Source organism: Abramis brama, assembly GCF_963993115.1.
Source record: "Abramis brama genome assembly, chromosome: 22".
NCBI classification, from domain to species: Eukaryota; Metazoa; Chordata; class Actinopteri; order Cypriniformes; family Leuciscidae; genus Abramis; species Abramis brama.
The window spans coordinates 29,141,095-29,169,089 of NC_139984.1; the positions used below are offsets into that span (position 1 = coordinate 29,141,095).

The window sequence follows — 27,995 nt, forward strand, 5'->3', positions numbered from 1 at the left end:
TTAGGCTATATGATTAGACCTAGAACTTCTTTTACCGTTCTTCTTCTTTACTCCCTTAAATCCCATTTAATCCTTTAATTATTTTATTTCTTTAAATAAAAAGACAGGGATTTTTAGGTCAGGGATTTTCAGCACAGCACAAGGGTTAAGGACCTTTTTGCTTTTGTCCAATCAACTATAATAGGTTTCACGTTTGCTTTTTAATGCCTATTATTGTTGTTTCACGAGATGCGAGTGCAAAGGTTAACGGCATCCGTCTAGCGCGCATTAACCTTGAAAAATAATGGAAAAGTAGCTCAATGGAATGGGGGAAAAAAGCATTCTGTGTGACAAAATGTATGCTGTCAAAGAGAATGTTCAAAATGATAAATGAAACGACCTGCGAAGATGACAAGCTCACTATCTCGAGCTTTTAGTTGGAGAATTAGAACTTGGATGTCATGTTACCCGTCGCAACACATTCATTAGTTAGACAGGTAATAAACGTTATTTTTTTCTTCTAGGACCTGGCTGGCAGTTTAAACACCCTATCTTCTACAGAAGACCTTTCCGTTCATCAAACTCTGAAAGCGATTTTCCCAGAAAATCACCACATTCTGCATGATGAAAGAAGAACTCTAAAGTATAACACAAATTTGTCTGCACAAGAAGCACATATAGTTCTCAAAACTTCCTGTACATGATGGAGAAAAGTTAACAATTGACTGGCTGGAAAGGCTGTCATGATACGTAAACTGAGAATTCTGTCATAATTGACTCACCCGTGTATCCTTCCAAACCTGTCTTCCGAAAATGAGAATTTTTGAAGAATCTTCATGCAGGTCTTGAGGGACCACATCTGCCAAGCAGAAATGAGCAAAATTCAAAACTCTCTTTTAATTCATGAGTGTTCAGATTGAATAGAATTGGTCTAAACTGACAGGAAGTTGAATTGAAATGACATTTGGAATTCTAATTGTAAATTCAAAATACATTTGGTTGCATTCTTGGAAATTAAGTGTCCATGTCTGTAAATCTATCTGTAAGGCCTTTAAAACTATTGTTTTTTTGTTGTTGTTGTTGTGTTTTTTTTTGGCTGTACTAAAGCATAAAAACACCATATGTTTGCAGATATTTAGAAAACATGCTAAGTTCATATTCAAGAATATATTCATATTCAATAAGCCAGTTATTCTTACTTTAAAATGTGAGTTCCATGTCGGAATGTCTGTTTTTGTTTTGATCTGTGTGATCCCGCCCACTGCCAATTTACCCAATCGTATTCTGACACCCCGGGTTGCCAGTTGGCGGAAAACACCGCAAACAAACTAGGTCAGAGATCGCAGATTCCCGAAAAAAAAGTATCGGCATCTATCTAAAAATGCAGAGGAATATTAAAATGTGGATAAATCAACTTACAGTGTAAGACTCGTTGCCTTCCATTGTCAGTTGCGCTCGTTCCTGTTGCGTGTCCTCAATCTGGCAACCCGAGTGAGAGTCGAGTCTGAAGAGGAGGAGGCAGGGGAAGCAACTCTCTCCAATATTTTGAATTTGGACTGCAGTACCCATTTCAACCACTAGCTGTCAAGATTACTTACTGCACCTTTAATTTGCATTTTTCTTGTTAAAATTACACTAATTTGGTTTATATGAATTTCAGTTTATTTAAATTCTGCTTCCTTAAAATTCAAATTCAATTCCGGTTCCATTTTGCTACCTGAGTTCCAATTCAATTCAAATTCAGGAATTGATGGGAGTTTAAAAAAAAAAACATTCTCAACTGATTCTGAATGGTGCACAATCCAGCAGTCAAGTTCCAAACAAACAAATAAATATATCCCCTGTTGTGTTACGTTATGTTACAAATCTTTCAAAATCATCAAATCTTTTCAAATCGATAGATTTGTGTGATTAGCATCCCAAAATTTAAGTTGTTCTTCATGGGAAAACTGTCTAAACATCAAACTATCAATGATATAAAATTTAGTGTTGTACACTGATGCACCACTTTTGAATCTGAATGAGATTTCTACTTAAATTCAGCCTGTTTCCACATGACTTCAGAAACCTGGCATACACTTTTTCAGTCAGTCTTCCTTTACAGAAAAAAAGAAATATTCAGATGAGCCTTTTCTCTTGAGAAAGAAATTATAATTTCATAGCACAAAATGTATTCATACATGTAAACACAGTAAGCAATGAGTCATGAATTAGAAAACACCACAAAAACAAAAAAAATAAAAGACAACCAATAAAACTTTCCGGTATCCTGCACCAGATATTTACATACTGTTCATGAGACATTTCTTTTCTTACTATTGCATCTGATTACAACATAAAGCCAAATGAAAATAAAGCCTTTTTCATGTCTATAATATCTTCCCATGCACTCAGATGTAATTTAGAAATGAATCACACTCTGTCAGCAGCCAAAATGCATGTATAATTTCAAACTGGTTGTCATTTTTATTTTATTTTTGAGTAAGGGAAAGTTCAGGGCATGAATTTTACTGTTTTCCATTCCTTCCTGACTCATGAATGTTTCTCCTCCTCTTCATCAAACGGTAAGTCCTCCTCCTCCTCTTCCTCCTCTTCTCCTCCTCCTCGGCCTCGGTTGGGAGAGATGTTACCGTGGCCAATGTCCAACACCTGAAGCTTGGACAGGTGAGAAAAAGACTCTTCGGATACAGAATGAACTGAGAGACGATTAAATCTGAGGGAGGAAGAGAATGAGAGAGGCAGAGAAATAGTTAATGCACTGAATTTAAAAAAAAAACTAATTTCTTCCTCAGTATTTTTGTCTAGTTTTCCAGTACAAATATCTAAACATTTTTAAATCAGGATACATTTACTTGAGAAGCAAAATGACTTAAGATGTTATGTCTTGTTTCTGAAAAATCTATCAAAAATAAAAGTTTAACCTTAAAACTAGGCCTTCCAATGGGCTCAGAATACAAAATAAACTTTATTCTAGGGTGAAACTACTTTATTTTTCTGACCCAACTGGAAGGCCTATTTTCTCTATTTTCTTAAAGGGGCCCATTATGGCCTTTTACAAAGTCTTGATTTTGTTTTTGGCCTCATTCTTGAATGTTCAAAACATTATTTTTCACATATTCTCCATTTTTGCAGCTCCTCTCTTCCCAGTCTGTCAGTAACGCTCTGTTTAGTTCCTGTCTCTCTGAAGCTCCTCCTTCTGAAAAGCACACTGTGCTCTGATTGGCCGGACCGGTGTGTTGTGATTGGTCAAGAGCTTCGAGCATGTTTGGGAAATGTCCCGCCTCTTACCATAACCGCCAGTTTCAACACACTACTAACTAACTCAACCAGGCCCCGCCCCTTTATTCTGCATATGAATTATTAAAATGAGGAATTTTGTGACGTGTTTGTTCCTGGAAGAAATCTCAAGACTACAATGGAGGCGTTTCGGGGAATTCAGAAACACTGACACTGATAGAGTATAACTCCCTAGGAACCATTTAGGTCAAGTTGTATGTTGCTTTAAGAAAGTTTAGATATTTGTACTGGAAAACAAGACAAAAATACTGAGGAAGAACATCATTTTTAGCAGTGTTTTTCGAACATGACATCTCATTCCAGTTTAGATGGTGAGTGAATTCTCAGAAAAGATGAGTCGTTCAATCCTGGACTGTTGGATGTTCTCAAATCAAAGCAGGAATTCAGCGCTCCAGCCCATTTTTTTTTTAATAGACCAGCTAAATTGCAAAAAAATTACACTGACATGGCTTGTAATGGCTCAGGCATGTCAACTTCCACCAAGTCCATGATGTCGTTCACCTACGCACTTGTGCTCTATTGATGCACATGAATCCATCTTTTTCATTTTCTTCCGTGTGTTTTTAATAGATACTGCAGAGAGCGGACAGGAAATTATGTACAAGAGACCTGGAATCTGCCTCTCCAACATGAGCATTGGGTTTGGGGTATCAACTCAATATATATTGATATTGAACCATTTTCATATTTACTTCCACTTCCGTTCGCTTCTTGAATGCTTCTGTTCCTCTCCCAACGTGAATGACATTTTCATTTTTGGTGAAATTTTACAGAAAATAACAGAGCAATGTAGGTCTTTTTATTTGATTCCACCAAAACAGAGGAGCAGAAACATAACGACGGGCTTCTTTTCGCTTTTTAAAGTATTGTTACCACTATAATGTATTGATTGCAAAAAAATATTTTTAATTTGTTCATTCTTTTTTTTTTTACCACTGACATGCTCTGGTTCTATTTCACTGTTACAGACCGCCAGAGACGGTCGAACATAGTGGAAGGAGTCGCGTCTCGCGAGCCATATCGAGAATCTCGTATTGATTTGTCACCTGTGACCCTGACCGATGACGTGTTGGAAGCTATATCCGCTTCATTCGCGTCACGGTCGTTCTCTTTGTCATTCTCGCGAAGAGATCTCGCTCGAGCGTGCACAGCGTTTTTTTGGTGAGCAACTGCTACCCGCTACGGCTGTGTCTCGGGAGAAATATTTGGATTATATTTGGATTATATTTTGGATCGCGCGCATCGGACCATAACGTTATACCCACTGGTTGTCCAGGGTTTTGTTTGGGACCGATCGCTACTAGCAGTGTTGAGGTGAGTACTCACGTGAACTTAGTGGTTAACCAAGGTTCATTCAGACTGCGTGTAGCATTGTTATTGCCTAAACGGGGTTTGTTTGGAACCGATCGCTACTAACAGTGTTGAGGTGAGTACTCACGTGAACTTAGTGGTTAAGCAGGGTTCATTCAGACTGCGTGTAGTATTGTTTATTGTCTAAACGACTGCTATGTGTATGCTCATTGGTTAACCAGGGTGATACATTGACAAGGCTTATCGTAGCAACTGCAAAGCCTTTTTATTTGGAGTGGCTGTTTTTCTTTCTGCCTGTATTGTGATTATAATCCCATTGGTTGACCAGGGGTTTTTTCCAACTACTGGTCTGGAAGTTATGGCAGCTTCATGCTCCATCTGCTCAGGTCCAATGGATCTCATGGATGCTCATATGCAATGTCCCACTTGCCTAGGCATTGATCATCTCCAAGAGGCTTTAGTAGACCTGTGTCCTGAATGTGGTTTGATGTCCTTGGAGATGAGACAACATCGGCTGGCTGAATTAGATCCTGAATTCCGGGATTCTGCTCCATCAGTTGGGGCAGCGTAGCAAGCGTGTGAGTAGCAAGCGTGTGGCCAGCAAGCGTGTGGCCAGTGGGACTGGATGGCCTTCGAAGAAGATGCGAACCTCTTCGGAGTCAAGTACGTTGACCCAGCAAGTAGCTGAGCTTGCGAACGCTGTTCAGGGTATTAAGGCCTTATTATCTGTACCCCCTACTCGTCAGAATATGAGTGAGGGGAATATGGGTGTTTTAGCTCCTCCCTTGCCCAGGTGTGAGCCGGCGTCCAGCTTTTCCAGAAGAGAATCAGACACCTTATCTATTGCGGCCTCTGACTCCTTAGACTGGGAGGAACAGGATTATTATACGCCCATGCAGGAGACCGTACCCTCACATTCCAAGTTCCAACGTTCCCATAGTGACGACGGTTCTAGCCTTCGGGGATGCGCCTTCTTCAGTGGTTTTCTCTCTGCAGGACACACTCAAGATGGCGCTTGCCAAGCGGAATTTGGATCCTCCACTTCCTGGGCCAGGCCAGTCAAACCTCTTGCGTCGCTCAGTTTCCCGGCAAGAGGATTTCCTAATGCCGAGTTGTCCTGACTTCACAGATGTTGTCTCTTCTGCGTTTCGGTCAGCTCCTTTATCCAGACCTGATCGTGTGGCTCGTACACTAGCAGCAATGGCTGAAGCCGAGGAGAAGGGCCTTGGTAACATGCCTCCAGTTGAGCCATGCGTTTCTTCACTGATAGTGTCACCAGATGAGGCTCTTAGACAGAACCTTCGCTGTCCTAACCCAGAGTGTAGACGCACAGAGAATCTGTTGGTGAGGATTTATAATACTGTCTCAGGCTTGAGTCATGTGGGGAATTCCATGGCTCATCTTCTGTTGGCACTTCATTCCGCTTTAAGTACTAATCCACCAGATGGTACTGCATCAGAGTTACTTGAGGCCTCCTTACAGGCCTTGGGTTCAATCGCTTTCTCTAGTGGAAAGGCTCTTGGGCTTACAACACAGGCTAGGCGACAGGTTTGGCTGGCACAGTCTAAATTTCCAGAGGTTTGCCGTAACAATCTTCGTCAACTACCACTGGTACCTGGGCATGTTTTTGGTCCAGCCGCCCAAGAAGCTCTTGAGCGCAGAGTTCGTGCAGTGGAGTCTCGGTCCCAGCACTTTGAGCGCAGTGTGAGTTATGGACCACCTTCACATCGAATGCCCGTTCGTCAGGCAAATCCACTCCAACACAGGCAGGGACAGTCTTACAGGCCTGTACAGCAGGCTACTCGACCTGGGTATGACTCGAGAGGGGAGGCATCCCGTGCTTGTAGACCACCTGCTCGCCCTGTGGCAACTCATCGTCACCCCCCCAGGGATAAGGGAACTGCTCCCCGTCGTCGGTGATGGTCCAGGGTCTGTGATGGGACACTTTTCAACCTCTCAACTACAGCTTTGGAGAGGGATTACAGACAACAAGTGGCTCATCGACACACTCGACAAGGGCTACTGTCTTCAGTTCCGTCACAGACCCCAATTATGTACACACACTCGGCCCACAGTGGTTCGGGACCCTCGTCAAGCTCTTGCTCTATCTCTCGAGGTCCGGAAGCTACTGGAAAAGGGTGCGATAGAGCTAGTAAACCCCCAGGTCCATCCGGAGGGATTTTATTCAAAGTACTTCCTACTCCTTCCTAGGAGTTTCAGGCCAATCTTGGACCTCAGACGCTTGAACAGGAGTCTCAAACACCTTCCTTTCCGCATGTTGCGTGTCAAGGATGTCCTACAAGTAGTCGAACCCAGCATGTGGTTTACGTCTGTGGATCTGAAGGACGCATATTTCCATATCCCCATTGCACCTCATCACAGACGGTTTCTTTGGTTCACATTCCAGGGCAGGACATACCAATATCGAGTCCTACCATTTGGCCTCTCCCTCTCTCCCCGTGTATTCACACAATGTATGCAAGCGGCACTAGAACCTCTACAACGGGAGGGCATGTTGATTCTCCCTTACCTGGACGATTGGCTGCTTTGTGCCAGATCACCTCAGCAAGTGGCCAACAACACACAGCGCCTACTGGAGCATGTTACTGCTTTAGGACTGAGGGTAAACCTAGAGAAAAGCTGCCTTACTCCATGCCAGTCAATATGCTTTCTGGGTTTGCAGCTGGACTCCAGAGTAATGAGGGCTACCCTCACAGCACGCAGGACGCAGGCTATACGGGGAGCCATAGCGAGGTTCCAGGTTCAGCGCAAGCAGTGTTGTGCAAGTTACTTCCAAACTGTAACACATTATACATTACTTGTTACTGTTATTAAAAAGTAATTCTTTACCTTACAATATTACTGTTTCAGAATTGTAATGCGTTACATTACTCCTGTATTACTTTTGAGTTACTTTAACCAAAATAACTACAGAAGTAGAACTTAACATTCTAAAATGACTAGGGCTGTAAAGATATGCGATATGAAACCGCAACACTCAGATTCATGAACCTGTGTCGGTGTGCGGTGTGAGAAGGCAGAATCACGACACACCCCACACGTCCAGATCCAAAGCTACCACATCTTTAAATTACTTTTAGTATTATTTGAAATTAACATTATAAAATACGTAGACCTACACCACAAAACTAGTTGAGAATAAATTATTTAAAATTGGGCAATTCCAGCGTTATGGACGTGACATTTGCAGTAAAAACTTGAAATATAAATAATACCAATATATTGAAACGTCTGTTTATACATCCATAGGCTACTCCCTTAATAAAGGAGTCCAGACATTAGAAAAATATACACACATGCATTTTATATTTAATATGAGGGAAATAGCGTGACACAAAAAATCTTTAACTTTTAGGTAGGTTATAGCAAAATATTTTTTAGTAATTCTGTGAATTACACTAAGCAAACCAAAAGTAGGCCTAATACTACCTACCGTATGAAGAAGGGTTGGCTCTCCACAGAACATAATATATTCATTTTATTTTATTTTATTTTATTTTATTTTATTTTATTTTATTTTATTTTTCGTGTTCGCATTTATGAGGAAAATGTTACGGTCGTGTCAGTTCTCCGTAACGGACGCGACCGCTCTGAAAGCGGCACTAAAGACTGCTTAAGCTTTCACAGAGACCTCAAACAGAAAGCACAAAGCCTTTCTTCAAAGTGAATTTCGTTTTGTATTAATTGTATCTTAATTTTAATCAATGATTCATCTACCAATTGCCTGGATTTAATAAGCAAGAAGTAAATATAAGTAGACAAGAGATAACCAGGACACGGAGGCGCGGGCGTCTCATAAATGAACCGAAACTCAGCGTCTACTTGCCTCACTCACAGTCAGACATGTCTACTTTTAAACAGAACAATTCAAAACGAAAGAAAACGAACTGCTCTCTGGTTAGAAAGAAAACACAGAAGAGCAAACAGAGCAATGCACATACGTCCATCCCGCGAATGTACAGTCTTCTTCTACCATATTCTCCCATTAACCGCTTTTCCACTGGCCAGCGCGAGCACAGAGACCGAAATCATGATCGCGGCACTCCTGTAAAACCTGCCCTAAACACGCTTTTACTGGACTATGTCGCACAATACAAAGGTACACCAGCAAGAGGGAGATGAATTAAATAAATCGCCTTACAAATATATCAGAAGCTGTCATTTAGTCATTATTTACAAACTTGGACACCACACGCACGTGGCTAGTGACTGACCACGAACAGGTAATAACTTGCATTTTTCATTCGTTAATGTCTCGCGGTCTGGCTGTATTTATTTTTTTATTTTTATTTTTTTTGAACAATTAAATTTTGGGCTAAAAGTGTGTTGTAACGCATGCGTTACTGAACATGTACCGAGTAAAATATTACTGAAAATTGATTAGTAATGCCTTACACTACTGCGTTACAACAAAAAGTAATGTTACTGTAATACATTACTTTTGTAACGCATTACTCCCAACACTGAGCGCAAGCTACCTTATCTCCACTTCTTACGACTAGCGGGCCTTCTCACGGCAGCCTCATCAGCCATTCACTTGGGGCTTTTACACCTTCGCCCCTTTCAGTGTTGGTTGATAGCCAGACGGTTGTCAGCGGTTCACAGCCGTCATGTCCTTGTTTTGGTGACAACCAGTTGCTCTGTCTCCCTGAGGCTTTGGAGACAGGATCAATTTCTACAAGGGGGTGTACCAATGGGACCACCCCCATCACGCAGAGAAGTGGTGACAACAGATGCCTCTCTCTCTGGATGGGGAGGGCTGTGGCAACACCGGGGTGTTCAAGGGAGCTGGACCTTGCAGCAGATGTCATCTCACATCAACATCCTGGAGATGTGGGCAGTGCTTTTCGCCCTAAGGCACTTCAGACAGGAGTTATCAGGGAAGCACATCCTGGTGCAGACCGACAACACCACAGTGGTGTTTTTAATCAATCACCAAGGGGGCACGAGGTCTCTACCCTGCCTTCGTCTTTCACGAGTGCTGCTGTTGTGGGCAAACCAGCACTTCCTGTCGATCAGGGCAGCACACATTCCCGGTCACTGCAACAGTGTGGCAGACTCACTCTCTCGATCGGGTCCGAAGCCAGGGGACTGGTGTCTGCACAAGGCGGTAGTTCAGTCAATTTGGGGACTTTATGGGACCGCAGCAGTCGACCTCTTTGCCAGCAGAGAGACGACACATTGTCCGCTCTGGTTCACAGAGCAGGAGGAGCAGGGATCACTAGGCCAGGATGCCCTGGCACACAACTGGCCAGACCTCCTCCTCTATGCCTTCCCTCCAATTCCACTTCTCTGGCCTGTGCTGAGGCGTGTGCAGGAGAGACAACACAGGCTTATTCTAGTGGCACCCTGCTGGCCAGCAAGACCGTGGTTCAGTCTGCTGCTGACCCTTACGACCGGTCCACCGCAACCATTGCCAGTTCGGAGGGACCTACTATCACAAATGAACGGGGAGCTTTGGCACCCCTCACCGAGCAAATTGAACCTATGTGTATGGCCCCTGGGGTTGAGCAGGAGCTCTCACAGTGCTCCGCAGATGTGAGAAACACTGTCATGAATGCAAGAGCCCCATCAACACGTCGCACTTATGCCAGTAAATGGAAGATTTTTGTTTCATGGTGTACAGATCGGTCTGTCAACCCAGTCACTTGTTCCATCAGTTCAGTGTTGGAGTTCTTACAGCATTTATTGGACACTGGGCAGTCCCCAGCAACTCTAAGGGTATTCGTGGCAGCCTTGTCAGCACATCGGAATCTTTTGGGGGGGATATCGATTGGTGCGGAGAAATTGGTGGCGGCTTTCCTTAAGGGAGCAGTACGTCTTAATGCACCGGCACGGATAATGCATACCCAGTGGGATCTTCAAATGGTGCTTAACAGCCTGCGTTTACCGCCTTATGAACCACTTGAACAAGCTGATATTAAGAGTCTCTCGATGAAGACTGCTTTTCTCTTGGCTATAACATCAACCAGAAGAGTAGGTGAGCTTCATGCCCTCTCAGTGAGTCCACAATGTCTCAGATGGGGGCCCGAGTACAATCAGGCTACACTCTGGCCGAATCCAGCTTTCCGACCTAAGGTGTTGTCTGATCGCTTTGTGAATCAACCCATTCAGCTTGCAGCGTTTAATCAGGAGGCTTCCCAGACAGCTGTGTGTCCAGTGAGAGCATTGCGACAGTATGTGTTGAAAACTGCTTCGTGGCGCACCACTGATCAGCTGTTTGTCCGTTTTGATGTCTGTCAGAGAGGCTCACCCTTGTCGAAGCAAAGGTTGTCTCATTGGGTGGTGGATACCATTGTACAGGCATATGAGTCGGCTGGTCAGACAGTTCCAACGTCTATTAAATGCCATTCAACTCGGTCAGTTGCTACTTCCTGGGCAGCACTACGTGGGGTGCCCCTTTCCGAAATATGTGCAGCGGCTACATGGACGTCACCTTGCACGTTCATAAGATTCTACAGGATCAATGCGGCCCCTATTCCTTTGATCAGTTCTGCTGTGTTAGTGGACAGTATCTAGGTGGGTGGCCCTCGTGACTTGGTTGTATTCGTCTTCCACTATGTTCGACCGTCTCTGGCGGTCTGTAACAGTGAAATAGAACGCCGGTTACTGGTGTAACCTTGGTTCTATGAATAGTGGAAGACCGCCAGAGTCTCTGGTCACTCGTACTGAGAGAATGACTTCAGAGAACGACCGTGACGCGAATGAAGCGGATATAGCTTCCAACACGTCATCGGTCAGGGTCACAGGTGACAAATCAATACGAGATTCTCGATATGGCTCGCGAGACGCGACTCCTTCCACTATGTTCGACCGTCTCTGCCGGTTTTCCACTATTCATAGAACCAAGGTTACACCAGTAACCGGCGTTCGCCTCACACTTTGAAAACTGGTTTAAGACATTTTTCCTTATATAGAAACTTTTCGGCAAAAAGTGTTCATTAAAATTAATTTGTTAAGAAGCATTAATAAGAACGCTTGTTTTATATAGAACCCCATTGAAACTATTTCTAAGAGTGAATATAGTAGTCAACATTATAAAATAAAAAAATAAACTTGTTTTCTCTTTGAAAAAAGCTTATTTTTCTGACTCCACTGGCAAATAGTTTCTTGATTTTTAGAAGAAGAAAAAAACAAGATGTAACGGTGTAGTTTAGTCAGGAACAGCCTGAAGACTCAGAAGATGAAATCCAGACACTTTAATAGCAACTCTCAAGAATCATGTAACAGACAGGGGAAACTCACATTAACATGACGCAGGTATTACGGTGACCGGAAAAGGAGTGCAGGAGAAGGAACAACTTAAGTAGTGAACATAACGAGGATAATTACTAAACACAGCTGACGCACATGAACTAATAATGACGGTAACCAAGGAGACGGATGAGTAGCGGAAACTGAACAAAGAAAAAGACAGTGACAGATGTCCATGAACAAAACAAAACTGAACGTGACACAAGACTTATCTTTAATAATTTTGCTTCTCAAATAAATGTATCCTGATTTAAAAATATTTGGATATTTGTACTGAAAAACAAGACAAAAATACTGAGGAAGAAAATCAGTTTAGCAGTGCAGTGCACAACAAACCGGCATCTGAAATACACATATTTTTTTAATATCTTATCATGTTAGATAAAAATTATTGTTCAGAGAGTGGCATATTTGTTAAAAGTGACATAAAAAGTTGTTTAGAATGTTAAAATTCTATAGATATAGGATTCTATAAAAACAAAATCTCCTCATCTACTCAAACAAAAAAACAAACACACCAGATGAAATAACAACAAAACAAAGTAATCTCACAGCAGAAGGAACATCTCTTCTTCTTTTGTATAAACACCATCATTAAACCCGAGTCAGCATATTTTCATGTTGCATCATCATCATCATCATCACACCAGCACCTAAACTAGTCCAAACCCCAGTGCTTCTCATATTTCTGAAACCAATAACCAGATCAAGATGGGAAAACTATTTTGAGAAATGTTCTTAAAATGCACCATGTCATTCACTTCACATGCTCCCCGACTCAGATTACACTCTGAACGCTTGTTATGATACTGTATGATTTTATGGGAAATGTTCTCGCCTCGCGTTCATACAGCTGTGTGAGCTCTGAAATAAGTTCATTATAGCAGAGCAGATCCAACAGACCACAATAATGAATCGCAGAGTTTCAGAAAAAGAAGATCTGATCCAAATGTGTTTGCATGTATAAACAAAACACATTAGCTCATTATAAAAGCCAACAATGCAAACAAGCCACGTTTACATGAGGTTTTGAAGTTTTATCTGGTTTTGATACCAAAACATACAGTAAACAGACATGCAAAAACCCTTGCAGACAATTTAATAAGCCATCAGAACGGCGGTAAAATGTGTTTACATGCAAAGTCAGGATAATGAACAAAAATCCATGTGCCGATCCGGTTTTGCTAAAACAGTTTATGACTTTTAACTGATTAAACAACCCCATTTAAGACATGTTTTTGTTTTATTAACTGCTCATTTATACTTATAGGAGACATCTATTCCATAATGATTAGAAAGTGCAGAAAGTTTGTCCAGCAAGGATGCATCAAATTGATCAAAAGACAATCAAGATATTTATAATATTACAAAATATTTCTATTTAAAATAAATGCTGTTCCTTTGGACTTTCTATTCATCAAAGAATCCTGAAAAAAAAAATTTGCATCACAGTTTCAGTTTTCAACATTGATATTAATTAGAATCGTTTCTTGAGCAGCAAATCATCATATTAGAATGATTTCTGAAGGATCATGTGACTGAAGACTGGAGTAATGATGCTGAAAATTCAGCTTTGATCACAGGAATAAATTACATTTTAAAGTATATTCAAATAGAAACCAGTTATTTTAATTTGCAATAATATTTCCCAATTTCACTGTGTTTTTGATCAATTAAATGCAGCCTTGGTTAATGTAAAAAGATTTCTTTCAAAATATGCTTTCGACCGAACGATCTTCTAGTAGGACGCAGGCCTCACGACGAGTGAAAGTACAAACACTACTCATAATCATGAGTGAAAGAGAGAAAGAGCAGGAGTCACCTGAGGAAGATGCCTTTAATGTTGGGTGTGTTGAGGAAGGCTGTGGCGGAAACCGAGCTGATCCTGTTGTTCTGCAGGTGAAGGAACTCCAGAGACTCGGGCAGGTCAGGAGGAATGTGAGAAAACATGTTACCGGAGAGATCCAGCATCTGAAACACACATAAAACATGCTCAAGCATCCTCTTTCTCCATATATCACACAATAAAGGGAGATGATCAAACCCCAAATCTTGAAATGTGAAACTGGACTTTATGGAGCAGGAAACAGATCAGAAGAATCTTTCCTTGGCTACAAACAGCACTTATGAGAGCATGCAATGACAGATATTTCATCCTTTTATATCTTGTCTTTCATGTAAGAGTCTGCTTTTCTTATCCATCCGAAGGTAGAAAAACAAGCTTTCTCTGAGATTGCTTCTACACAGGAATAAAAAATAAATAAAAGAACAGAATTTAAAGTAAAATAAAATAAATAACTAATAAAATGCATTTCCTGAGGTCAGCCTATAACATCAGTTATAAGTTAAGGCCCTTGCACACTGAGCCTGAAATTCGCGTCCGAAATTTTCGCACGTTAAAAAACAAATACGACCTCATGTTATGTCAATCACGCTTACACACTGCCTCCGAAACTTTTGTCCGTCATAAAAAAAAAGATTTTCTGCGTTTTTCATATCCGTAACAAGCATTTGAATGGTGTTTTGACAATTCAGTGCCCCCGAATGACGGATACGAATAAACGCATTCGAAAATTTCAAAATTTCAGTGTTCAAGGACCTTAATTACTTGCACAAAACCGTTGTAATCTAGTTGATAACTTGATAAGACTTTACCTACCTAATTTGAATTTTATTGTAAATAAACACAGCTATTGACCAATCAGAATCAAGGATCGGAACGAACCGTTTTATAAAATGGTCATATACAGTACATTCATAAGATCAATAACTGGTCTTTGTTTCTATCAAATCAGTCCTCATCTTATTATCAAATTACTGCCTTTCTAAGCAATTCCATTTATAAAGGAAAATCAAACATATGGAAAATATAAAATTTCTTCCACACTATCTCTCACCGTGAGTGCGCTCAGCTCCTGCCACGCTCCCTGGTAGATGGAGTTGAGCTTCAGTTGGTTGTTGGCCAGGTAGATCTCCCTCAGCGAGCTCATTCCCAGCAGAGCTCCTTCTGGTACCTCAGTCATCTGGTTGTCCTTCACCTTCAGAATCTGGAGGCTCTTGGGAAGGCCCAGCGGCAGCGCCTGGAGCTTGTTTCCCGACAGATCCAACGTCTCCAGGATCCTGAGCTTCCTGAAGGCCTCTCTGTGGAGCTTGGCACTGGTGAGGCGGTTGTAACTGAGGTTGAGCTCGGTGAGGGTGTAAAGCGTGATCAGATCGTTGCGTCCGATCTCGCTGATGTGGTTGTGGAGAAGCATGAGGGTTTTGGCGCGGCGAGGAAGGCCGCGGGGAACTCGCTCTAGGAGGTTGTTGTACATGTGGACGGTGTGGAGACGTTTGAGGCCATGGAAGGCGGCCGGATGGATGGAGCGAGAGCGGAGGTGGTTGTTGTGGAGGAGCAGGTACTCCAAGTTTCGGATGGGCGTCAGAGCGTTGACTGCGATGCTCTGGATGTAATTCTTCTCCAGGTGAAGCAGGACGATATTGCGGGGCAACCCGAGAGGAACCATGGTCAAGTTGTTATTGGACAAATCCAGATATTCCATACTGTTCAAGTGACTGATGAGAGAAGGCAGGATATTTTCCATCAGTTACAGCTCAGGGTAGAGTTTTTACAAGATGAAGAAGAAGAGAGCCGTGCAGAAGAAAGAGTGGGAGGTAAATTAGGGTTTTCTTGGTTTATTCATTCAGTCATGCTGACCTGAAGGTCTCGTTGTCCACGCCATCATTACTCAAGAAGTTGTTTTGCAGGTAAAGTTCTCGAAGATGAGACAAATTATCGAATGCGCCAGCGGGAATCTTCTCCAGCTTGTTGTTCTGCGTAAAGATAGACAAACAATTATATAAACAATGATTATTTTTGATTCAGAGATGTGTACTGGGGCAATTATGCCATTATGTATCCTAGCGATGTGGACTGAAAGTGGTTCAGAACAACCTGAGTGTGTGTAAACGATTGCTGAGCACTTGTTTTTGTGTAATCTCTTCATTTAATGAGCTACGCACGGGTCTTACCTTCAGGTGTAGGCGGTAGAGGGCGGTGGGCAGGCTTTTAGGGACATAACGAAGGAAATTACTGGACATAATGAGGATCTCGAGGTTCTCTGATCCATTAAACATGCTCTCTGGCAGGCCGGCATCCGTTAGCTTGTTGTTATGGAGATACACTGACCTGAAGCACAGCACACAGACCGTTAACACTCAAAAAGCAACACATAAAGCAAGTGAAAAGAGCATTTTGGGCTTACTTCAGGGCAGGCTTCTGGCCAAATGTGTTGGGGTAGATTTTAGTGAGCTGGTTTGCCGCGAAGTCAGCGCTGACCAAAGAGGCAGGGAGGTGTCTGGGAGCTGCTGTGAGCTGTGAACACATTTAAAAGCACGTGTACTTAAAAGTACTTTGCCTTACGGCAAAATGAACACTGACACAGACACAGTCATGAAGCGGAAGGGGCTAGATAGCAAAAAAAATAAAAAATGGACACAATAAATGGATTTTTTTTTATTATGTCAGAAGAAAGAGCAGAAAGTGATACCAGAGACATTAAAGTAACACTCTGCAGTACATTAACGTTCAATGATGCATTTATTTGATCAAAAAATACAGTAAAAACAGTAAAATTGTGAAATATTATTACAATTTAAAATAACCGTTTTCCATGTTACTATATTTTCAAATGTAATTTATTCCTGTGATCAAAGCTGAATTTTCAGCATCATTACTCCAGTCTTCAGTCACATGATCCTTCAGAAATCAGTATAATATGATGATCTGATGCTCAATAAACATTTCTGATTATTCCCAATATTAAAAACAATTGTGCTGCTATATATTTTTGTGGAAACCATGTGACATGATTTTTTTTTTTAGGATTCTATCATGAATAAAAAAGTTCAAAAGAACAGCATTTATTTAAAATAACATTATAAATGTCTTTACGGTCAAATTTGATCAATTTAATGCATCCTCGCGTAATTAAATTATTATTATTATTTTTTTTTATCATATTGATCCAAAACTTTTGAACGGTAGTGTATGTTGGAAATTGTTTGCCTGAGGCAATATGTAAATTACACAGAGCAATCAATATATAACAATATTTGACTGCAGAATGCTGATGTTGACCAATCAGATTCAATTAAAGTCTTCCAGTAAGCCATATATACACACATGTACATGTTAAAAAAGAAAGAAAGAAAGAAAAGAAACTGCCTGGTCATATATTATATCAATATCAAGGACATAATACAGTGATTTCAATGCAAACCTTCATCTTCATTGGTATTTCTTCACCAAAAATATTAAAATCATATCACAAAAAAAAAATATTGATTCTTAGGATGTCAATACAGCATGGTGAGGTTAAATATTGCAATACGTTGAAATACACATTTCCCATCTTCCAGTAACCAGAATCGTGCATCGCAAAGCAAAAGCACACACAACAATACATCTCCATTGTCATTTGGTGACGCCAATTGCGATTCAAATCTAACATGCTCAAGGAGAAATACTTTATGTTCAATGAACAAGGACAGTTATGTGTGCTAAAGTCACGGACCACGAGCCGCTAAAAGAGCTGAAGTGTCTAAGCGTTGCGATCAAGGCCTCCAGCATATGACCGGAGATTGAAGAGGACTGAGAGAGAGATGGCATCCAGATGAACCTTCTGAGCGCAACAGTGTGAAGCCAACACACGAAAAGAGTGATGATATGAGCTGAGAGCTGACAGAAGACATACGACCAACTTCACGAGCTTCAGAGACTGCAAAGGTCACACCATTCTTGGTGTTATTTGCCATATATTGGCATTAAAAATAGGCAATGAGCTTTAATGATGTGTTTCATTATTTTTATATCCAGATTTAAATTATGCGCATAGTACTTTGACTTCACAGGCTTTTCAGAGATCTGAGGCCCAAAACGGACTCTAGCTAGTGTGTGAATGACACCTCTAGCTAGGAAAAATATGCAATACATGCAATGCAAGTAAAGTCCATGCTGGACCTCTAGTGTTGCCTCAATGCATTTGCAAGAAAAACGGCTGCACATTAATAGGCCGAGGTTGCAATTTCCGTGAATGGTTGTGCAAAAACCAACAAAGAAACTGGTTAAAATGTGTGTAGACATCATAGTCAGAATCTCTGTATATGTACAAGTAAAAAGTGCTGATTATTTCATGCATAGTAAACACAGTGAACATCTAATTAGCCTAACGTCTCCAACAAAAGACTGAATATCTGGCATAATGCATATATTTTAAGCCAGGTGTTTTCAATATATTAGATGATATGATCATCCTCATGTGAGGGACCTCCACCCTAAAATATAAAAGGCATCCATCTTTTATAAACATTCAGTTTATACATAGAAAACAATAATATTATAAATCTAAAATTAGTTAAATTACACTATTATATATTTTATGTACTGTTCTGTACTATTTATTTATTTGTTTAATTTTAATATAATGTTTATGTATATGAATCAAATTTATTTATTTTTTTTAACCTAATTTAATCCATTTAATAGATTTTATAGATTTTAATCAGATTTTATTCATTTATTTTTAATCTATTTACTTTAATATTATTGTATTGATTTATTTGACAGTCCCTTGCGGCCCGCCGGAGGTCCAGTTTGAAAATCCCTGTTTTTAAGCCACAAAGCTCTGCCAAACTCACTGATTATCTGTTCTTCACAATCACTCAAAACACTGACTCAGTGCCGCAAGAATGCATGTAACAGATCCGATGGGATCAACGGCAAACATTCACATCGCCGTATGTTTCTAGCATTTGCTTTGGCTTTCATTGGTGCGTCTTTGTCGTACTTTTCTAGCGCGACGGTGAGATTACACTAAAATCTCAGTAGGATCTCTTTCTCTTCCTGTTATCCTTTTTTAAGTCCATCAGCTACAAATCTGTCCAGCACCCGCTCTGGAGGTCGCCGGGACCGCTTTAGCTCCCACAGCTGGGTGATTAACAGGGAAAGCTGGCACGGGACGTCCAGAGACCATGCTGTTACCAGCTGGCAGAAGAACAATCCACTGACGGAGCGAGGGATTGTGGGAGCTAAACAGCAGTGACCAAACTGGCTCCCGATAACATGACAACTGACTGTCTCATGACCAACATAAACATCAAACTCCAGTTCCCACCAGCCAGCGTTAAACAGACCTGGGAAAGGCTTCAGTGTTGGAAAACAAATGTTAAAACTCAAAAGTGAGTCACTCTCAGGGGCCGTGGCTGAAAACCCTGGCCTTTAAACGAAAACTCGGTCTGGTTTTATGTCGAAACATGACTAACTCTGCTTTTCTATGGAGATTGTTATGAAAAGCATGTGCATTTGCCAACAAAAATGTTGCAATTAAAATCACGCCACAGCAAATCTGAGTACGTGATAAACAGTGCAAACCAGAAACACAGGTTTGGTTTTCAGAACAACATGCTAAAACCTTGAGAATTAAGGCGTAATTTGACTTGTAAATGTGCTCCAGATGTGAGACCTCAAATCAGAAACGATCAGACGCACAATTTTCACCTGCTGGACCATAAAAGAGGTGCAACCACACATTGCAACGTGTAATATTTTATATATATATTTTTTACAATATATATATTTTTAGGTGTATGAGTTTCTTTCTTTTCTTGAACACAGAAGAAGATATTTTAAAGAATGTTGTTAATCAAACGGTTTACGGCATCCATTGACTTCAATAAATACTATGGAAGTCAATGGCTACCGTCTACTGTTTGGTTAACAACATTCTTTAAAATATCTTCTTTTGCGTTCAACAGAAGAAAGAAACTTATACACGTTTGGAACAACATGAGGGTGAGTAAATGATGACAAAATTTGTATGTTTGGGTGAACTGTCCCTTTAAGTCAACTTTTTTTGCCCTTTCCTCACTCACTCACTCACTCACTGCGAGAGAGAGAGAGAGAGAGATGAGAGATTGAGAGAGAGAAAGAGACTGAGAGACAGAGAGAGAGAGAGAGAGAGAGACAGAGAGAGAGAGAGATGAGAAATTGAGAGAGAGAAAGAGAGAGAGGAGAGATTGAGAGAGAGAAAGAGAGAGAAAGAGAGAGATGAGAGAGATGAGAGATTGAGAGAGAGAGAGAGAGAGAGAGAGAGAGAGAGAGAGAGAGAGAGAGAGAGAGATTGAGAATGAACATTGATGACTCACCTTATTATTTGCCAAGTATAAATATCTCAGCTTTTCCAGAGTATGAAAACCTTCATCGTCAAGGCCTGCACACACACACACACACACATACACAATCTATCGTTCAATTTTTTAATGTTAAGTTAAATGTTTAATGTTTTTAATATTAAGATTTTTAAAAGTCTTTTCTGCTCACCAAGGCTGCATTTATTTGATCAAAAACACAGTACAATCAGCAATATTGTGAAATATGATTACAATTTAAAATATCTGTTTTCTTTGTGTATATATAGTAAAATGTATTTTCAGCATCATTACTCCAGTCTTCAGTGTCACATGATCCTTCAGAAATCATTCTAATATGATGATTTGATGCTAAAAGAAACATTTCTTACAATAATCGATGTTGAAAACCATGATACATTCTTTTTTTCAAGATTATTTGATGAACAGAAAGTTCAAAAGTATAGCATTTACTTAAAATAGAAAACATTTGTGACATTACGGTACCTCGTCGTTCCAAACCTGTGAGAAATTCAGAACTATGAAAAATGGTGTTTGACATCAATGACACCTTGAACAAATTCAGTCTGTCATTCACACAGAGCAGTATGGCTTCAAAATACTGTGAATTTAACGCACAAGTCATGTTGGCAACGTCTGTGGTGTTTTTTGTCCTTTTTTTTAGCTCATATGCTTGTATGAAACAGCATGTGTGTGTTTGAACGACTTGAGGACAAATAGGCCTAAATAATAGCATGACTTTGGCCAAACTATTCCTTTAAACAAAGTAATCTGATGTTTCTGCTGATTTATTTAAATAAAAACATTTTCCACTTCAAACAGTCATGTTGACCCCACATGTAGGACTCTCTCTCTCTCTCTCTCTCTCTCTCTCTCTGTTACAGATTACTGTGTGCTGTTTTCAGCTGCTGTCCTCCGCTGACCCCCTCATCCCCCTGTACCTTGAGTCGTGAGCCGGTTGTTCTGTAAGTTTAGTGTCTCCAACAGCCGAAGTCGAGACAGATGCTCCAGCGTGACCTCAGTGATTTGGTTATTCTGGGACAGAGCAGAAAAATAAATGGCATTTAACCTCTGAATCAAAACTTTGCTTCTACATGCCTTCTATGATCTGACTGATACTTTTTCTTTTTTTTTACACTTTTAACTAAAAAAACATCCCCCTTCAGGCTGTGACTCGTCATTTTGCTGCACTGTAAAAAAAGAAAAGTTGACTTAACTTAAAATTATAAGGCAACTTGCTGCATAGATTTTTTTGAGTTGACTCAACTAAAACATCTCTATAGTTGAGTTGACTCAACTATAACATCTCCAGTTGAGTAAACTATTAGTTGAGTCAACTCAAAAAATCTGTGCAGCAAGTTGCCTTATAATTTTAAGTTAAGTCAACTTTTCTTTTTTTACAGTGTGTGATAATGTGATTATAATAATTGTGATTATTGTGATACATAACTTGGACAGTCTCTGACAACAGATCACTCTAAATTGTAATGTAGAACATGCAAAGCTGCTTTGAAACAATATCTATTGTGAAAAGCGCTATACAAATAAATGTGAATTGAATTGATAATGATACATTTATTCAGCAAGGATGCATGAAATTTATCAAAAGTTACAGTAAAGACATTTATGTTGTTATGTTATGTTAAATAAATAAATGCGGTTCTTTTGAACTTTCTATTCTATCAAAGAATCCCGAAAAAACCCAAAATATCACCGTTTCCACAAAGAAATATGAAGTAGCATAACTGATTTCAACACTGATAATATAGAAATGTTTCTTGAGAAGCAAATCATCATATTCGAATGATTTCTGAAGGATCATGTGACACTGAAGACTGGAGTAATGATGCTGAAAATTCAGCTTTGATCACAGGAATAAATTACATTTTACAATATATTCACATAGAAAACAGTTATATTGAATTTGAATAATATTTCACAATATTACTGTTATTTTGATCAAATAAATGCAGCCTTGGTGAACAAAAGAGATTTCTTAAAAAAAAAAAAGTATTAATAAATGAGTCCACTTGAGAACACTAGACCCCCCACTAAAACTTCTATAGGGATGGTTCACCCAAAAATGAAAATTAGCCCATGATTTACTCACCCTCAAGGTATCCTATATGTATATGAATTTCTTCTTTCAGACGAATACAATCGGAGTTATATTAAGAAATGTCCTGGCTCTTCCAAGCTTTATAATGGGAGTGAATGGCTGTATGTTTTTGGAAGTCCATCAAAGCGCATCCATCCATGATTAAAGTGCTTGACACGGCTCTCCGGGGGTTAATAAAGGCCTTCTGAAGTGAAGCGATGCGTTCGTGTAAGACAAATATCCATATTTAATACTTTATCGACTAAAATAACTAAAAGTCTGAAAGAAGAATGTCATTTACACCTAGGATGGCTTCAGGGTGAGTAAATCATGGGTTAATTTTCATTTTTGGGTGAACTATCCCTTTAACATTTCAGATGCTTAAATTTGATTATTTCAGCCTGATTTTATCGTCAAACGTACAAGAAACACAATAGGCCTACTCAGGGAAAGTGTGCTGGGGAAACGATCAGTACACAGACCCACGCACCTGCAGCGAGAGCTGGCGCGTCTGTTCGGATAATAACTCGAGTGGGAATTCATTAAGACTCGCTCCGCTGCAGTCCACCGCCCCCTCCTCGGTGCAGCTGCAGTTCTCCGGACAGGACATCTTTTGCTCCACATTCTCCACTGTTCCGTGGGCGTTGTCCGGGTCTGCTTCTGGTTCCACCTGAGCTCGAAGAAGAGTCCAGCCCAGCAGAACCAAACACAGCAGCTCCAGCAGCCCGCGCCGCTGATCCATCACTGCCGGGCCTCACGACACCTGGACCCTCGCTGAACCCGACTCTGAACGCTGTTTACCGATCCAGCCAGAACCAAACCAGATCTGGACCTCGGGGCATCAAAAGAAACCTGAGATTGAAAAGGATTGATGGCTTTTATTAGGGAGATTTCCTTCTTGTTATAGTGTGTTTATTAGGGCTGGACACTGACACGAATGTGTCACGATTTGATTCCGATTCACTTGTGATTCGATTCAAATTCCAATCGATTCGATTCGGGATGCACGATATATCGATATATATTCACTTTTAAGGTTATCTTTATCGGCCTTATAATAAAATTTGGCCGATATATTAAAGCCGATAAATTATGGATTATTTCCTTCAGCTGAGACACTTCAGATGCGCACTGTTCAACATGATGCTTTTGAATTGCTTGAAATATGATTGGAATCACTTCAAAAAAGGAAAATACAGTAAAGTCCAACGTGCTGTCATACAGGCTACATAAAATTATAATGAGATATAGGCTAATAATTTGTGCTTGAGACATGGCTTTTAATGGTGAGACTTTTGTTGTTTTCAGGCTCTCAAAAATGTAATAATTTGGATTTAGATTTATCGGCCAATATATCGGTTATCGGCTTTCAAATATAAAGAATTATTGGTTATCGGTATCTGCCAAAATATTCATACCGGTGCATCCCTAGATTCGATTAATTAGTGTATGCATCAATCAGTGCAGTACATGGCAAATTTTCTCAAGGAAAAAATAGGTACCGGCTATTTTTACTAAGTGAAAGCATTATTTTCTAGTGAAATGCTATTTACACAAAGCCCCAGTTTACACCTGGTGTTTTAGTCGATCGGATCACAAGTAGACGAGGGAGACACATCCCGTTTACACCAGGTGTTTTAATCCGTCTCTTTTGTCCACTTTCAAACACTTCTGTCCTGATTTCTTTCGAGGGGAGGGTCTATGGCGGGTAAATGTATGGGTTTTTTCAGATCTTTCGATCTAATGGATGAAATAAGCTCACGCAATTTACATGTGAACATGACGGAAAAACACACGGAGAGCAGCAGCTTTAGTTTCTGCTCTGACAGCCATAAGATCACGCCGAACAGTGTGTGTGTATGTGTGTTAGAAATCAGGAATGGTGAGAGAACATTGAGCTTGGTACATTTTTCGCCTTGAATCCAAACTCCAGTTTCCAGTCAAAGTCTAAATCCCGTCTGGCTAGTGCGCTTCCCATAAGATTAGTTCAGTAGACGGAGAGAAGACACTGTTTTATGGCTGTTTGAACACATGCGACCACACAAGCGTTTACAGTACGAAAGCAATCCGGTCTAATGCGTTTTCAACTAACTCTGGAAGTGGCTGAAAGTGGACAAGCTCAAAACATTTTAGACCCGTTTACACTGTATTTAGCGTCGTCCACTAGTGATCCAATCGACCAAATCACATCTTAATACCGGGTGTAAACAGGACCTAAGTGTTACAAAAAGTGCCTATTTTCTTTGCAATAAGTGTAAATAATACTATTTGCATCTCAGTATTTTAGTACATTATAAAACAGGATGCAATAATAGATGCAATAATAACATATTGAGTGTAAATGGTTATATTTATTGAATAAACTTTATTATTAAATAACTGTAAGGCACTTGAATACCACTTTTAACATATTTTCTTCATGTTCATTGAAAATAAAAGCCTTTGCAATCTGATATGCGATGGGAAAAGGGAGTTATTCTTAACTTCAAAATAAGAATCAATTAACATTTATATTTATATTTTTAACCAAACCCTGGCGTTTATATTCAAGTTCCAATTGAATTTGTCACACACTTGATGTTTTTTTCGTTTTCTCAAAAGAAAGGAAAAATCACAAATAAGATGTTTTGTCATTTCTCACAGACATGTCTGTGAGAAATGACATGAATGTACTTTTGCTGAAGTCTCCTGCATTTCAGATGTTTCATGCTGAGAAAAAGCTCTTGAAGGTTCAAATGTAATCAATGTCTTAAAGTGCATTCAGGGTTTGCCAAGAAACCAAAGTCTGTGATCAAAAGTCAAACATTTCACAGCAAATTCATCCAAGACCAAATATAAATTGAATGCTGGTATAGCATAAATAAGCTATTTAAACTCTTTTTGTAAGTGAAAAATTAGTAGCAAAAGAGTATAGCATGATTTTTTTAATCCTATTAAATCTTTATTTCAGTTCTCAGAGAACCGTATTTATTTGTATATCAACAGTTTTGATAGTATTTAGTCATTATGTGATTTATGATTTCTATTTATTATTCATATATTTAAGTATTTTGATCTTTAGCAAACAGCCGGATACAACAGCAATTATTGTGGTGCTTCAAATGATAATGTGGTTTATTTCGCTTCAGTAAATAAATACAGGTCTGGATTCACTGACCGTATGAAAACACCACCAAAGCCCTGATCTGAGAGCAGTTTTCTCCAACGTGTTCATACAAACCCCGACATTCCTCATCTGAAGTCTCGTTTAAAGAACTGGAAGGAAAGTGCACTGGGAAAAAAATTCTGGAATGAGTTCCAACAATCTCAAACAGGTGTCAAACATAAACACGGTTCACATCGCTGTGTGAGTTGGAGGAGCTGGAGGGAAGACTTTCTAGAGAAATCTCAGTCTAATAACCAGTGCACTGAGAAACTGTGTTACCTTAGTATTATTTCTGTAGTATTTATTACAGGGATAGTTAACTAAAATTGAAAACATAAAAAATAGTTACTTGAAATATAATAAACTTTTCATTTTCATTTAGTTTAACTTGATGTAAAATAACTAAAACTGAAATAAAAATTAATAAATAAAATATAGACATATTTGTGAGAGAAAAATGATAAGAATAACAAAACTTTAAAAATTAAAATATAAAAATGCAAACTAATTCAAAATATGAATAAAAACTATAAATCAATGATTTATTAATATTTGCATTTAGCTTTTATTTTTATATATCCAGTTTTCACTCATTTTAATTTAAGTTGTATGTGCTTTTGAATTTTTTAAATATTTCTATTTAGCTTTTTTTTTGTCTATTTAGTTTTTTAAAATTTTAGTCTTATTAATTTTCGTTCTTCAACTTCAACTTTGCACTTAAAAAAAAACTGGTGTTGGATTTATTTTAAATACCATTTTCACTCAGATATTGCTTGTAAATTTCCCAATTATTTAGGCTACAAAGTAGCGGCAAGTCAATTTTTTAAAGTAGAAAGACCGAAATTGTATTTTCTTGTATTTTTCTTGTATACTACTATATACTATATAAGTTTTTTTGTGCAATATTTATATTTTATTTCAGCTTTATTTAAATGAATGAAAATGATTTTGATGTTTTAGTCAGCAATAACACTGCTCCAAACTCATCATGAATTTAATTTTGCTAAGTAGGTCATATTGTGTTTACAACATCCCAGTCAATCAAACATAGTTGTAACCCCAACCGCAACATTAACTAAAATCAAGGGAAATGAACATTGGTCAAGCCTTAACCATGAATTTATAATCTGACAGGAATCTTACTCCAGTATCAACAAGGACGTTGATCCAGGAACATGTCCTACTTGGCAAAGTCTCAGCATCCCAAAAATCTTTTTCTTCTGCTAATTTATACACAGTGAGGTCCAAAAGTTCGAGACCACAATAATCTAAACCAAAGACCAACAAATACTTCTCATTCAGCACTGACATTGATCACATGACTTCCTCGCTTCCATTGACACTCTTTAGATCACATCATATCGTTTCAACTAAAAACGGAAAGCTTTTTGTGCACGTTCATTTTCACGACATAAGCGTTTTTGGGGCCTGAAAACGCAAACTTTTGAAGACTGGATTCAAAGTGCACGTTTTTGTTTCCGTGTAAACCACAAAAACACAAATTTGTGAAAACGTGACGTCATACCCATGTCATTACGTGTTCAGTCTATAGTGTTTCTTTACAATCTTTACAATACAATTTCTTTACAATACAATCGCCACCTACTGGCCTGTCAGCAGAATACAGCGATTTTAGTCGCTTTCGCATGTGTGAACGGGGATCGTTTTGACAGCGTTGTCGTCTGTACACAAAAAACGCGAGGGAAGAACGTTCCTGTTTTTAGTACATCGTTGTTGTGTAAACATCCATCCATTTTATGGATTTAGTTTTCATTTATTTAGTTTTAAATTAAATTGCATGACTTAAACAGCAAAAAATCTAAATAACCTGTTAACATGACAGTATTTAAGACATTTGTCCTTATATAGAACATTTATGGCATAAAGGGTTCTTTAAAACTGAATTAAAAACCATATAGGATTCTATTTAGAATCCCATTGAACCTTTTTTTCCAAGAGTGTGAGAACATGATCATCAGGTTTTCTGTTATTAAAGCCAAAGAGACACCAAATACTAAAACGTTCTCAAATTCACTCAAATATGCTGATAATATACTTAAAGAAAAGCTTGTATTAAATTTAAAAAGAAGGCAAAAAGGAAGCATTCTTAAACTTTTTGATTGCAATGCTCAACTTCTTTCTCAAACCTCATATTAATGCAGAAAGAAAAACAGACATTCTGTTCACACTTTCCATAAAGTTCACTGTTACGTAACACTAACTGTAACTCACGGGTCAGATACTATATAGCACACAGTATTATGAAAAACACATGACAGCAAGATAACACCTGTTCGACATCAAAAACAGCTGGAACCAGTTCACATGCTCTGGGAAAACTCAATGGATTGGGAGAAAAAACAAGCATATATGCATATTCAGAAAGTATAGATTCATACCTCAGTTCCCTGAAAGTCTCCAAACAAAGTTAAAGCAAAAGTCCAGCGTGTCAAAGCTTCCTAACACAGCCCAAACACATAAGATCAGCAGCACTGGAGAGACGCGGTCACCCGTTGTACCTTCCAGATATGTGAAGAGCCAGAAAGGGAGAGAACGCAGAAGAGGAAAGAGGAATAAGTGGTGTTGCCAAAAATTAACGTCTTCTGTTCCTCTTGAAAACAACTCTTCCATGATTGTAGTTGATATATGAGGCTGGTGTGGATTTAATCTTCTTGGAAACATATTTGCGCATACAGTGAGTAG

The 27,995-nt window shown here is 39.3% G+C and overlaps 1 protein-coding gene across 1 annotated transcript; it reads right to left on the reverse strand.

The window, feature by feature from the left end:
* Nucleotides 1-2,005: 2,005 nt before the first annotated feature.
* Nucleotides 2,006-27,838, reverse strand: podn (podocan). Its single transcript, XM_084098269.1, has 10 exons — nucleotides 27,692-27,838; nucleotides 22,638-22,999; nucleotides 20,991-21,084; nucleotides 20,047-20,111; nucleotides 16,107-16,216; nucleotides 15,874-16,030; nucleotides 15,560-15,675; nucleotides 14,760-15,417; nucleotides 13,685-13,833; nucleotides 2,006-2,692 (listed from the first exon to the last, which is right to left on the reverse strand). The coding sequence occupies exons 2-10, from the start codon at nucleotides 22,887-22,889 to the stop codon at nucleotides 2,512-2,514; spliced, it is 1,782 nt and encodes a 593-aa protein (XP_083954395.1). The 5' UTR covers nucleotides 22,890-22,999; nucleotides 27,692-27,838; the 3' UTR covers nucleotides 2,006-2,511.
* Between the last annotated feature and the right edge of the window lie 157 nt (nucleotides 27,839-27,995).